This window comes from Vespa crabro, chromosome 9 (genome assembly GCF_910589235.1).
Source record: "Vespa crabro chromosome 9, iyVesCrab1.2, whole genome shotgun sequence".
In the NCBI taxonomy this organism is placed as follows: Eukaryota; Metazoa; Arthropoda; class Insecta; order Hymenoptera; family Vespidae; genus Vespa; species Vespa crabro.
Genome location: NC_060963.1, coordinates 7,704,322 through 7,720,000, shown reverse-complemented (window position 1 = coordinate 7,720,000; position 15,679 = coordinate 7,704,322). Strand labels below are relative to the sequence as shown.

Below are 15,679 nucleotides of genomic sequence, written 5' to 3'. Positions count from 1 at the left end.
ACTTTCATATTATACCGCTGTAACATCTTTTATAATTTAACTTTCCTTAACTTTAAGTTACTAATATTTTCTGTTATTATTCCTTCCTTTGAAAATAATAAAAAAATTTATTTTTTTCTTCGATCATCAACAATGTTATTCGATTTGGAAATTAATATCTCGCGTACGTTGTTAAATAATCGATTATATCAGTTGATTCCTGGATCCATCGTTATAAAACGTAAACTCCATAAGCCGATCATACAAAGCTTTATATTGCATAATAAAATATATATCCAGGGATGACTAAAACGTTGAAAAGATAAATTTTTATTATAGGATTATACCGAAAAATAAAATTAATTTGAACGTTGGATTAAACTTTCAGGAATGATATAAGATTCAAAAATGATATCGCAATAACTCGAAATTGTAAGGCACGAGAAACGTCAGAAGCTCCCTAGATGAAGCCATCGCGCAATCGGATACTATCCTCGTTATCGTCTTGGTCTTTGTCATCCTTGTATAGCTATAGTCACCGTCGTCGTTTTCGTTGTCGTCTCAGGATGGTTATTATATGAACGACCGTGGAGACAATTACGCGCTAATGGGCGCCACCCTCTCTCTGTTTATTCAACTTTACCATTATATTTAGACGTAATCAAGGGAGAAAACGACAATGACGACATTTACGACGTTTTATAGAGTTAATATCGACGATTAGGTCTCTTACTATCACTGTTACAGTAAAGAATCTTTAATAATCGATTTATAAAGCTGAAACAATGTTTTCAATAAACTTTTATACTATAAAAACCTTAAAGGTTTACAACACATCGTTTCGCGGACGATAAACTTTAACGACTTGTCTTTCCTTTTCTATTCCTTCATTACACTATTGGATTTCAATTCCCTGTGATTTTATAATCCACCGGATAAAAGGTTCCTCCGTGAAACACCACTTTCAAAGTGTTTGCTAAAATTATTACTCACCATTCCTGTTCGCGTTAAACCGAGTTTCCGTACTGTAATTTCCAAGGTTGTCGTTATTACGAAACTAGAAAGATCTAAGAAAACGAGAAAAAAAAATAACAACGATGTGCACCTTCGCCGATAAGCTAATATAGTAGGAAAATACGTGAATATCTCGGTAGATACGACTAAGATAGGTCAAAGTTCGATGTTCTTCACTAACAACTATTCAGTCTCATCCACCATCCTATGGATAAATATTTACCGTTTCTGCCGAGTCCTTTAGGTCACCGCTTAGGGGATTATCCACGATAGGCTATGATAAAGCGTGAAACGGTTATCAACGATCTCTTTTCGTGAAATAACGTACGAATGATATATCTTTCCAAAGACCTATCTTCTATATCTATGTACATATGCATACTATTAAATACGATTTAATATGTTAGAGACTGAAATAATCTTGAGATCATTATTTATGTTCTTTATTTCTTAACACTATTGGTTCATATACTTAAGAGAATCCAACAACGACTGCCTCGTCTCACGCGATTTATGGGGATATGTGAAGGGGAGAGAAAGAACGGGGAAAACAAAATAACAGAAAAATATCGCACGATATGAACGGCCCTAACATAATACCCTTCCTCTCTCTCTCTCTCTCTCTCTCTCTCTCTCTCTCTCTCTCTCTCTCTCTCTCTCTCTCTCTATGCTTTCGTGCATTGTTTCTCCGAATCTATTATATTACTAAAATCATTATTAAAATTACGCAAATAAAAGATTGTCGAATTTTACTTTATTCTTATATCTTATGGTTTTTCTTATCGATTTTTAAGAAGTGGGACGGCAATGTCGGATATGAACCGATCCTAGTGCGAAGACGTAAAGTTTTTAATCCACTATTTCGATTTCTTCGATACTATCGAAGAAAAGAAATGGTTACGAGAGCTTTCCTCCAGTTTCTTATCAGGCATGAAAGTAGAAAAAATAAAAAAAAAAAGAAATAAAAAAGAGAGAGAATGAGAGAGAGAGAGAGAGAAAGAGAAAGAGAGAGAGAGAGAGAGAGAGAGAGAGAGAGAGAGAGAGAGAGAGAAATAAACTAAATAGAAAAAGAAAAAGCATTGACGGGTTTAGCACCGACAATTTTCTATCGACAAATTTTATCGTGGACAATATCTAGCTAGAATGAAGCGATAGTTGGAATCGGAGAGGTTTTAGGGGTACTTGGTTGAAGCCCTCAAGTATAATCGCGTTATAGCCCTCACGTATATAGCTTTCATTATATTACCGAGGCTGTTTTCCCTTTCGTTTCTTACGAAAATATTAACATGAACGTTCGCATTTCAAATAGAAAAGAAGAATAGATAGATGAAAGGAAAGGAAGAAATCGTAGCCGATTGTTGTGTTTTGTTGTATTATATCGTATTATATTATAGGGAAAACGAAACTAATCGTAATCGTTTCGATAGGAAACTGTCGTTATCGAAAGTTTGTCCCGACAAAGTTGCTCCTTGCTTGAGAAAATCGATTTCCACGCTACTGGTTCGGACAGCAAGTGGCCACGATAAGACTACGATGATGTTCAATGACCGCGAGATTGGTTTTGTGAACGAGTTTCCTTTTATCGTTCTATGCAAATAACAAAGGCGCATCTACGTTATTATGCTTAAAAATAGCGATAAGAATGCAAAAGAAACGTCTTTGCTTGTATGTAAACTTCAACGATAATTTCAAAAGTGATTCTTGATTACGCATCGAACCTCAATATCAACGTTCTTTCGTCTATTTATTAACGTGAGTTTTCAATATTATTCTTTTGGTTTGGAAATATAGGGATATGTTGACAAAGTCATATAACTTAACTTCCTCGAAAATACTAGATTATTTCTTCTTTTTTTTTCAACTTTTATATAATAGCTATATGCTTTGCGGATGTTATTTCGTTTGTATATTAAAAGTTAAGAAAAAAATTATCTTTGAAATTATCTTAACGTATAAAATTGTTATGCGAATTAATATGAAGAATTATAACTCAATATTTAAGAGAATAATAAATATTGTAACTAAACAATGACATCAAAAAAAAAAAAGAAAAATATTTTTACTTTTATTGATTCATCGAAGCCTATAAATCGGGATTTAAAATTTGAACGTCTCGAAAATAGATATTTTTTTACTACCACTATCCGAAATCAAATTCCAAATCGACGAATCTAATCCAACGTTATTCGTGTCCATCGGAAAGCGATTCGACCTTAGCCGTTTTGCGGTAGTTCGCGTTTTACACGAGACCAAGTTGTTTCGTAAATAAACCATAGGATTACGGGTCGGAAGTCTTGCTAAAACTCGAAAGTTTCGTAAGACGACAAGTTCCGGAAAACATTCGACGAAAAGGCGGCACCTTTTCTTGTTCGTATAAAGTGCTTCGGATGAACAAACGAATGAACGAACGAACTAACAGACACGAATTTCAAGCGGAATTTGAAACCGAATCTCGTGGCTAGCCACGATATCCGGATGATCTCCTCAGAAGGAACTTTCCGCTTGGCCGGTAACCTTCCGGTTACGGTCCATCCAACTATCACTTCTCTACTCGTGTCCTAAATAAAGCGAACGACCGTTTCAACGGCTTTTCTTAACACCAAACGACCGACCAATCACTTGCCGTATTGAGAATGGTTTCTACCACAGCACATGTACTAAACGATACTTTTCGTAAAGTTCTGTGATAAATTAAATCTTATTTTTTTTTTTTATTTTATTACTCGTGAAAAAGTATCAATTTGTAATGATTAAATAAATTTGAACAATCAATATTGATATTCTTTTTCAAGGATACATTTACATGGAAGGAATCATCATTCCTATCAATTCGAATTTCTTCTCGAAAGAAACGAGCGAACCTACTCAAAAAAGATAAGTTGTTTGTGAAAGAAAGAATGAAGTAGATGAGCCCGAGGCTTTGTAAGCGGCTCGTGACAGAGTATAGTATGTTTTGAAAGAGAAATGAATTTTGTCTGGTGTTTATATTGCCGCCTGTAAACGTTGTTATCCGACCTGCGTTTCACGAGCGAAAGAGTACTGCTAGAGCTTGGATAGATCGTGAAGAATGGAAAAAGAGAGGTAGGAGGTGAAAAGCGAATGCAGTTATTCGTTTCAAACGTTTCGTGAAAAAGGAGTTGCATTTTTTCTTTATTTATTTATTTTTTTTTTTTTTTTTTTTTTTTTTTTTTTTAGTTTACGCTTCATTTTCGAAACGTTTTTCTTTATCTTCCCCTCTTCTCTCATACGCTCATACGCGGATTTACACGGAAAGAAATAATGGCTTCTTCTCGGCCTATACAACTACTCCGGTTGAAACGATGTTCCTACACGATTCATATCACTGAGATATACTTTTCCTCCTCTTTCCCTTCTTCCGCTTTTTCAAACTCGACCGTAGGGAGTTACTCTCGACGGAGAAAAAAGTTAAGTGAGAGACGATTATCTTTAAAACCATTTGAGATATCGAAACACCCTTATGGATCATAACGTTTCATATCAAAATCTAAATATCTATGCGTACATTTTACTGGTATGTTTCATATTTCAAGTAAAAAAAAAAAAACAAAAAAAAAAAAAAAAAAAAAAAAAATAAGAAAAGAAGAAAGGCAAAAGAAAGAGAAAAAAGATGAGATTTGAAAAACGATTTAAATTGATTCTCGTCAGTTTTTTTTTGCGTTCAATTTCTTTCTTTCTCTTTTTATTTTATAAATATAATAAATTCACGAAAGTTTTCTGCCCGGTGAAAGACGAGCGAATTTCTTGCACTTTCGAAAATTCAGAAGGAGAGAACAAATAACACGCTTATATATAAAATCGTTCTATCGCATGGTTTCTTTGGTTGGTGACGCATTTTCAATTTTTCCATATTTTTTTTTTCTTCCTCTTCAGTTTCTTTTTATCCGTCGTCTTTTCTCATCGTTTTCTCTATTTGGAAGACATTCACAGTAAAGGTAACATTTTCAAGAAGAAGAAAGAGAACAAAGAGAATAAAAAGAAGAATAAGATCTATTCGTCCAAGAGAGAACGCCATTACAACGATTTTGTCTTCGTATAAAAATCTAAGCAAAAGTCAAGTTCCAAGAATCTTTCGTTCGAGAAACTATTTTGTGGTATCTTTGAAAAAAGATATTTCTCAATTTAAGAGGAATGTAAATTTTACTTATAAATTTTAACTCTAGTTGTGCCTGTTGGTTATAGAACAGGCCAACTTTGAACTCAATTAAAACAATTTGCGTATTGCATGATTCATGAATTTTTTTTTATAATTATTATTATTATTATTTCAGAAATGAAATATGACAGAATTATTATTATTATTTCCGAGACTTCAAAGAATATGTAGTATTTTTTTGGAGTAAAAATTATTCATTGTATATAAATGAAAGCTATTCAATGTGCCTGGGGTGTAACGCATCCAAGTGTACAACTTGAAATTATTTATTAGTGTGCACAACTAGCGTTAAACATCTCTCTTGGACAAAGGGAATAGATAATAGTTAACAGATATATCAAATGTTCATAACTGTGGTCGTCGTGATGAAGTTTTTCTCAAACCACCTTTTCGTCGTTAATTGCCGTACTGCTTACCTTTTCACTCATTACTTTTTCTTCCCTTACACTCCTCGATGTATTTCAACGTCACTTCCTTTTCTCACCTTTCAACATTCTTTCACAAGGGTTGAAAACAAATAAGACTATTTCTTATCTTTAAAAGATCAAGCTACGGTTTAATTTCTTAAGATAAAATGAATAATAAGAACTATTTTCTTTTAAATATTAACACTTTTTTTTCTTTCTCCACAATTTTATATTGATCGTTTCGTTAACCAGACACAATTATTCATCATTCCACGGAATAATCAGTTAAATGAAAACTAATACCAATAATGAGTTAACAAGAATGCTTCATAATCATGGATAATACTGACGAATTGCCAATTCTGGTGGATTTTCCCTGATGCACGGTTAACCACCGTGTGATAATTTATGCCACTCATCCGTATTCGGTCTGTGACTTTAATCATAGCAAGACAACAGCGAATATTCACAGTGAGAGCTCATTAATTAACAACCCACGCTGAAATGGAGTAGGAAGTGGAGAAGAGAGAAAGAGTGAGAGAGGGGGAGAGGGAAAGAGAGAGAGAGAGAGAGAGAGAGAGAGAGAGAGAGAGAGAAAGAGTGAAAAATAAATAGCTCAAATCTGTTGCTAATTTTTAAGATTAAAATAGATTGCATGAACGCTATTCTCTTTTCCTTCTCTTTCTCTCTCTCTCTCTCTCTCTCTCTCTCTCTCTCTCTCTTTCTCTCTCACTATTTAATAATTTTTCCGATCTATAAATTATGCAATATGATTCGATAGATTTGTTCATACTGAACTTGTGACTTTTAATCTATCGGATTTCGATAGGAACCAAAAAGAATGAATATCTAAGTATCTATTTTAAGGACTCACCGATTTTCACGACAGAGGGTAAGGTTTCGACGAGAAACGGCAGCCGAAGCAGCTGAAGGATGAAGGCGGAGGCTAGCAGATAGCCCAGATTCATAGCTCATCTCGAAAACCCAGCGTCGCGGCCCCTCGGTGGCCCTTATCACACGCGTCTATGCCCAACGGCAACGGAATTTCTCCGATTCTTGCATTTACCTGAAAATTTAAAAGAAAATTCTTCTTGTACAGAATGTCTATCGATTTTTTTGTTTAAATGTATCAAGAATTATACAGTGGATAAAGATAAATATAATACGTAATTGTAGAAAAGATTCGTTTTGTTATATTTATGATTGATATATTCGAAAATGTTTTTTAATTTGTTTTGTTTTTTTCTTTTTTTTTTTCGAACCATTATAATAATTTTATATTTTATTTTATCATCGCGAATAATTCGACCTGACGTAAAATTATTCCATTTGAAGTAACTAGAGAGTATAATTTTTTTTTTTTTTTACAAACTTACTATGTATCCTTGAAAGAAATTTATGATTATGTATATCGAAAATAAATTCTCATGTATCTCAAGGCGACAAGATCTGTTCCTATATTTTCCAAGTTATTGATAGACCGTTTTCCTATATCTCCCAACATATTCGATACGTTTGCCAATGCGCATATTTATTTGTCGTTATAAAAAATGATACGTTTGGACATGTACATCGAAGTGCTTCGAACAAGGACGAATAAGGCAATATTTGTTCTTTCTTCTTTTTTTTTTGTTTAAACAAATCGATATAACAAAACATAAATAAAGTTTGAAAAACGTGAGATTCTACAATAAAATACTTACTTTCTACATTATTATATTATTTATCAATGAACGATAATAATAGCTCGTACATATGTACACGTATATGTGCGCATTATATTATTTTGCGTTTCAACAGTCGACAGCGATCTTCAATATTTTTAGCCTTTTACCGATAAATATCGATGGTGCTCGAAGCTCTTTCGAATATCGAAAAGCATCGCGTTTGGTAGTCACGAGTGGAAATACATTGCTACGCGCGAGTCGTTTCTGATTTTACTGTGAACCGTAATTCTGCCTCGGTCTCAATCGAAACTACTCACATGCGAAAAAGTAAATAGCTTTGTCCGATGTCTGGACAACGATATCCCGTGTACTTTTATTCTGATGCGTTTGTAACTTAAGGGAAAAATAAATGTTTGTATTTTTTATATTTCAAAAGTAATGTTGCATTCTGATTTTGGGAGCGAGCTTCGAGTCCTTAAGCTTTTCCGTTCATTACGAACAAATAATATTTTAATAAATAAGCATTAAAAAAGTGCCTCTCGTTCAAAGACATTTGTTAGTCTTGGTTACGATCGATGATGAAGACAGAAAGAGGCAATGTCTATAGCTATAAAGGAAGGGCGAGAAGTTCAAATGCAAAATAACTTTGGAGAATGTAATGTTAAAATGATAAAGGAGATTTGCTACTTGGAAAGCTTTCAAAGTCGTCTAGCTTTAATGTATATATATATATATATATATATATATATATATATATATATATATATATATATATGTATAAATAAGATGTCTTTTCATTCGTTCATACATAAGATGGACATTTCCATCGGTCAAGCGTATATTTTGAATTTTCTGAAATTTGGAGAAATAAAGGCTGGCGATATCAACACATTTTCATCCTGCCGTTTTTTTTTTTCTTATTTCCTTTTCCTTTTTTTCGTTTCCGATTGAGTCTCCATAGTCAGCTACATCTATAGCGATCTGGCAAATGGATTGGCTCGTAGTACAACGCCAGAAATTTGTCTAGACGCTTTCTCCTTCGATACGCATCGTTTTCTTTTTTTTTTTCGAACTAACACGAGCAAACCCGCGAACGAAAGTACGATTACATAGTATCGAGAATAAAAAGAGTGAGTAAGTTAGTTGAATAGAAAGAAAAAAGGAGAGAGTAAGAGAAAGAGGGGAGTAAGAGAGAGAGAGAGAGAGAGAGAGAGAGAGACACAGTGCTTTGGGGGCTTCTTCGTAAAAGAAATTAGCTTCAGGGTTTCAATGCAAAGGGAAAAATCCACAATGTAGATAACCGATAGGTATCTACTTCGATTCTTCTCGATTTAGTCTTTTTGACGAGCACAGACAATACGATTGGCTGTTTATATAAAATGAAGTTGAATAATATCCTTAAAAACACAATCGCTAATCTTGTTTTATTTTATTTTATTTCTTTTCGTATTGTTTTGTTTTTCCTTCTTTTCAAAATTTTATTTTATTATTATTACAATATTTCTCTTCGAATGGCACAACTTACTATTATATCCCATATATAAAGTGAAATCAAATGGTTCGGATTACAAGAAAAAGAAAAGAGAAATGAGCTTCGGAAAACTAAGTGTACGAGACTTTAATTCAATGTCGTGATTCCTTCATGAGCGGTGAAGGAGGATCGAGAAAATGGGGAAAGGAAAGAACGAGAAAGGGAGAAGCTCGCTTTTCTTCTTGGTATACGCCTCGCTTCAGAAGAAACAATGGTACGACTTTTAGTTCGTTCGTGGAAAGATTCCGATGTCGTATATTTTGTGGTGGTGCCAACTCGCAGACTGGCTGGCGACTTTTCGAAAGCGCGTGTTTTCAAAGCACATACATTGGCTAGAGTTTATGAGTTAGCGTTCGTTCCTACTTCGACTTCCTACATAAGGATATATACATATGTATATGTATATGTATATATACACACATATACAAACATACATGGGTTTTCAATGCGGTCATCGAATCACCGTCGAATCACCCGTATATTGACAGATCACCTTAAATATTTCCTATTTTGCATCCCCAATTCTCTTCTTTAACACTTGAGAAACTTTACTATTGAAAAACGTAAAGATAAAAAAAAAGAATCATTCATAAAGGCTTAAAATGTAATTTATACGATATTAAAATGAAAAGATTCTAATTAAAGCATGTTTCGTATTCTTTCCTGAATATACAAGGAATCATTGCTCATGGATTTCATAAAATTTACATTTTCTGCAAAGATTTACATTTCAAATTCTTCCATTTAAGTAGGATCATCGCTTTGCATAATGATACTTTTAAGAATGAACTTGTTATAATAAAAAAAAAAGATAACGAAAAAAGGAAAATAAAAGAAAAAGAAAAAAAAATTATAACGTTACTTATCCCAAAAAGCCTTCTCAACCATATTACCAGACGCATATGGGAAAAAGAATTTGTGAGGTTCGATACGTGCTGAAAGAAAAAATGTAATAAACCAACTACGTTTTTAATATCAGTGATCTCTCATGCGAAAAGTAATATAACGGGTTCTCTTTTACACATTTTTATGCATACCTAAGCATTGGTAGGAACAAGGAGAATTATAGTTCACGTGGTCGAAATTATACGTTGGTAGACGATAATAAAGGAAAGCCCTTAGTCATCTCGTTTTATTTCTTTATACATAATAATCTATTTTAACGATCGATTCTTCTATAATTAATATGTAGAAAGGAGAGATAGTGGAAATCATTGAAAGATAGTCTCGTTTTCTTTCTTTTTCTCTCTTTTCTTTTTAGTCTTGCTCTCTTGAATCCCAACTTGAGAGTCCTTTGAAAAGAAGACGAGCGAGCTGTTAAACGAAATTCTTCCGATTCGTTTGCCGTCGCTCGCAGCTCGCCTTAATCGAGCGACTTTATCCGACGATAATTCGTCGTGGCTATAGAAACGCCTTAATCACGGGAAAGGTGGAGAAAAGGAGGAATTCGAAAAAGGGTAGAAAACGAAGAGAAAATGGGGGGGAGAGAGAGAGAGAAAGAGAGAAAGTTGGTCACCTTTGTAAGACCATTTTACGAATATATATTTTTCACTTAGGAGCTTTTTCTCCTTCTAGCCATCCTCGTGATTTATCATCCTTCCAAAACATCTTCATGATATCGAGTAGATATAGTTAAGGTGATGCGTGATAACAGATTCTTTCTTACTCTTTCATCCTCTTTTTTTTTATCTACATTCTGTACATTTTCAAAGAATTACAAACATATGTAAACATTTTTTCAAGACGATTTTATTCTCCCTCTCTCTCTCTCTCTTTGTCTCTCTCTCTCTCTCTCTTTGTCTCTCTCTCTCTCTTTCTCTCTCTCTCTCTCTTCTCTCCCTCTCTCTCTTTCTCAGTATATATTCTTTTTACGATCTGTTATATTATTACGGAATTAAAAAAAAATAAAATGGGCAAACAAAAAAAAACAAGTCGGACAGTAAAGTAAATTACTAACTCGAAATGGAGATAACGCTTAATGACTCTGTAAACTTTTCAACCGCGAGCTCGTTAAAATATCTCCGTAATTTTATGAACGTGGAATTAAAACGAGACACGAATGCAGTTAACCACCACGAGTATATAAAGGTTATTATGAAAAAGATAGAATACCGAAAACAATTGAAATCTCTTTCTTTTCTTCGTATATTTGAGATGGAAGTTTGTAAAAAAAAGAGAAGAAAAAAATAGAAAAAAAAAAAAATAAAGAAAAAACCGAAAATCATTATTCGTTTGATTAATGAATAAATCTCAAGATGATATATCGTTTTCTTTCTTCTCTTTCTCTTTTTTTTAGAGATTAACGTACCGACAAAATATATATATATATAAAAAAATGAAATGATCTTGCGTTAGAAAAGGGTTACGCGGAAAGCAGGTGCGCGTACAAGAGAAAAGGAGGAAGAAACGAAGGACGAAAACACGTTCCACTTTAATTTGCCGGTACTTCCGTTCGCACGTGGGACAAATAGTTCACGTTTAGTTGCCTTGAAAAGCAATTCACCGCGTGAAACACAGTAAATTTATAGATTTCAACGGTAGTTACGACATCGTAAACTACTTTTCGATCGAATTAAATTGACATTTTGAGTGCCGCTTCTTAAAAGAAAAAAAAAAAAAAAAAAGAAAAAAAGAAAAAGAAAAAGAAAAAGAATAAGAAAATAAAAAAGAAAAAATCGACTTATACTTATCAAGTTTGTATTAACTAAAGATTATATATACATATTTATATATTTATTTATTTATTTATTTATTTTCGATCCAATTAAAATCAATGCAACTTCCTTCTTGTCGAAGGATCTATGTACTATAAATCCATTTTTATCGGTCGGAGTAACGAGAGATGATTATGATCGATTGAGAATTAACTCTACACATATATACTCACTCTGAAAATAATATTCGCGGATTACTACACTATACGTTCTGAACAAATGGCTGTTTCTGCATAGAACTTGTACAGCTTGAAATCGTACTTTGTACTGTGTACCACGTGTTCCAAAGGGTCAACAATCATTTATATTCGAGGTTCCAACAATTATAAAGAAAACCTATTTTACGTAAATATGCATATATTATATGTATTGTATAAGTATATGTACAGTTGAAAACAAAATTATCGTTGATTATCCCTTTTCTCCGAAAAAAAGAAAAGTTTTTTCCAAAAAAAGAAAAGAAAAAAAAATACTATTCGTTCATTCGAAGATTCTTAAGAAGCAATTAAATACGATCCCGAACGTAAATTCGAATTAAAAACAAAGTTGTAGACGTATTACCTAGTACTTGAATATTGCCATGTAAAAGTTGGAAAGAAAATTCGATTCGTAAAGAAAGTTTCTCTAGCACCGTTGTTTTATTCAAAAGAACGAGAAAAAAAAAGAAGCTTCGTAGTTGAAATCGTAAGACTTCGAACGGTCAACGATTCTTTCCTTCGACGTGCTCCATATTCGCCTAACTAACTTACTAGTACGCCCCGATAAAAGGAGGACGTTCGAGTCGTATACTTGACCTGTTTATATAATCCTTGGCGAAATAAAAAACGCGTCTCTTGAGTCTACTGTGTCTCTTAAAAGATACCACATGGATAATCGATAAACGGCTACATTGAATTTCTTTTTTTAAAATTATCAAATAAAATTATTTATATCGCACATGTTATTAAGAATAATATAGAAAGAAGCGATAATAATAACAAATATAATATTAACAGTAAATGAAATAATATAAAAATTATGTTTATGTACTTAGAATGATTTCTCTATCTTTCTTCGATCCTTAAATTGATTTAGCGAAGAACCTTGCCAGTTGAATTTCCTTGATCCTCTTCGTAAAGTTGAAGAAATGAAGATGAAGTTGCTTTTAAAAGATGAAAGAGAAGTAATTTATAAGACGCAATCCAAACGGTCCTAGTCTTATCGCGACGCACGCGTAAACATAACCTCTAAGGATACTCGAGGATCATTGTCGCGTCAACATAAACAAATACATCCTACCGTGACAGCGGCCGGCGCACGACTGTCCTCGGTTGTTCGGTCGTCGACTCGCGAAGCTACCCGAACTTAGCCGATCTCTGAATTCTCCTTCTCGAGCCGGACACGTGCTCGAAGAGCGTTTGCGCATGCGTCACCTGTTACCACGTACTCTTCTTTCAGGCTATTTGTCTTATCATCTTATCTTCATTTTTTTTACTATTCTATTTTTTTTTATTTGATTTATTTATACATAAATGCAAACAAATTGATTTTATATGATATTAATTATATAATGTATCATATGTGTGCGTATAAGACGAGGATAATTTTGTTTGTTTTATATGATAAATTAAAATCAAATTTACAATTAATTTATTCAAATTAATCAATTTACAGTGAATTTATACAATATAGTAGTTATGTTCTAATTCTTTATTGATTTACTTTAATTGATAATTTCGAAAATAGTCTTAATATATTCGATTTTAATGTAATATAATGAAAAAGAAAATCATATTTTTCTTGAAAATTGTACAAACGTCGGAGTTAGTATCGATTAAGGTTGCACACATACTTGAGAGGCCAAGCAACAGGTATTATAACGTGTGCGTTTTCGCTATGCTGAATAAAGTCTTAGCCAAGACACGAACCCTGAAATAATTTTAACTTGTTTCCAAGTGGATAACCGTGATTCCAGAGGAACTTACTGTTTGCCGCTTTCTCCGACCGATGGCGTTGTAACCAGCGGGGAAAATTCAAGTAAGAATTTTCATGATTAGATATTTATTATTAGTTCCATTTTATTTTTTTTTTTTTATATAATTATATAATAAAACGTTCAATTTATTTATTAAATTATTTTGTCAAGTGATGTACCTATAAACTGAATATATCATGTCGCAACGCGTATTGCCTATGGTAAATTAATTTTTGATAATTAATATACTCTTTGGATATAAAATTTATTTGAAAATGTGGAAACAAATTTTTTTTTTTGGAAAATAAGTAAAAGCGAAGAAAAATTTCTTTTCAAATCAGCCATTGATCCAGTGCATAGTAGTGGCTTATTTAAAGTAGAAACTCCGTCCACATCTTACTTCCGTCCACTTCGTAGAAGATTTCCTGAGTAGATCCTGAGAAAATATCTTGATCTCTTTCTCTCTCTCTTTCCCCCATTTTCCTTCTTTCTGCTTTCATTCTTTCATTTCTTTGAAAAATCTCTATACAAAATATATTCTGTATCTGTAGGCGAATGGTTAAATGAAAAGATTATCATAATCTTTGTTCCTTCTATTGGTCAAAGATCTATTTTTATTTTTGTTATATCATTTGTTTTTTCCCCTTGTAATTTGCAATTGTAAATTACCAAAAAAGAAAAGATGATATCTTGCAATATCATTTATAATCTAAATCGTTTCTCATTTTTCGAACTTCGTGAGGAAAGAAAAAAGAGACCTTAATTACAGTGTTTCTTTAAATAAAGCATTAGCGTCGAAAGAATTTCGTGGTTGCGTTTCTTGCGCCTACTTTGCGCTAGATTAGAAAAGTTTTCTCTATGAACGTTATATCTCTATACGTTCTATTCCTAACTTGGTAAAGTTGCTCCGGTTTTCAGGAGAGCGGGTTATCTATTTTCGGATGGACGAATAGAGGAACGAGTTCGTCATCGATTTCGGCATCGTTGCAGAGAGCCAATGAAAAGTTACGCCTCATCGGATTAAAAGTGTTTGCTAACGTATTCGCTGGTGAGAAAGTTTTATCGAAAAGCTCTTGTCATGGACACTTATCGTCTACGGTTTTCTACGAACGTAAAAGAAGCTTAGAAAACTTTTATCTCATTGTCAGTATTTCGATAACTAACGATAAGTACATTAGCAAACGTTGATGATAGTTTGAAACGATGATACGTTGAAAGCTTATTGTTAATTCAGCAATAAAATATATATATGTTGATTTCAGATTAATTATATGAGCCTGATAATGAGAAACCATTTATATCTATTCTATGTCATCGATATGGTTGAGGTCAATTTCACTGATTTTTCATGAATTCTTAACTCTGACGAATCATAAAACAAATTAATTATGTGTAATAATTCGAAACGGACGTCGATATTATAGAATTTTTTCAAAAATATTGGAAAGCAAGTGGAACTTTCTCGTTCATGACAATAAATAAGGATTTTTATCTTGAACTCCCTGGAAAGCTCTAGGAAATTTATCGAACTGTGCGTGGTAAGGGCGGTATCGTTTTTCGTTATCTTTAAATTGCTTTGGATTACAAGCAACTTTCCCGTTGGCATTCGATGCGAAGGCGAATGCCTACAACGCGTGCGAAACGATGTCGGAGAGTTTGGGAATATCGTTGCCAAACGATAAGCGGCTGGTTAAAACCCAGTTAAATGGGAAGCAATTAGCCGATCATATGACGCGGTTATGTTCCATTCGCTCGCGGCACATTAAAAGTACTGGGGCTTTTGTTTTTCGTTGATCACCATTATTTGGTGGCTCGATTTTATTATCCTCTATTTGATTCATCTTTGAATAAAATGATTCGTCATTGAATACATACAATTCTTTTTATTTTTCACGAGTTATCAATCTGTATTCATCCTCTTTCAAATTTTTAATCCGTACGAATAAATCAGAGATTATTTATTTCATTATGACAAAGAACACTCGTGATTATCTCTTTAAGCAAATGGTTTAATATTATAATTCGAAAAAAATTTGAAATTAATGTTCGCTTCATTACAAGGTGCATTTCGTTTGAGTTGAACGACAAGCGAAGACGAATGAATAGAGCAAAAATGATGAACGAGGAATTTATTATACCGACGTTTCGAGCAACATTATCGATTTTCACGATATTATATACTCGAAAAAAAAATTAATAGAATTATTTGTAGTATTTATTAACTTTTGCTACGAACGTA

General features: G+C 33.1%; 1 protein-coding gene across 7 annotated transcripts in view; it reads right to left on the bottom strand.

The window, feature by feature from the left end:
- The window catches only part of LOC124426538 (glutamate receptor ionotropic, kainate 2-like), a 74,285-nt gene extending 61,489 nt beyond the window's left edge, over window positions 1–12,796 (bottom strand). For all 7 annotated transcript variants that reach the window (XM_046968313.1, XM_046968314.1, XM_046968315.1 and 4 more), the window contains exons 1-2: window positions 12,516–12,796; window positions 6,449–6,640 (exon numbers count right to left, since the gene is read on the bottom strand). In XM_046968313.1, the coding sequence (XP_046824269.1) occupies window positions 6,449–6,542 (94 nt within the window). In that variant the 5' untranslated portion in view covers window positions 6,543–6,640; window positions 12,516–12,796. The remainder of the gene's footprint in view (window positions 1–6,448; window positions 6,641–12,515) is intronic.
- Window positions 12,797–15,679: the final 2,883 nt, after the last annotated feature.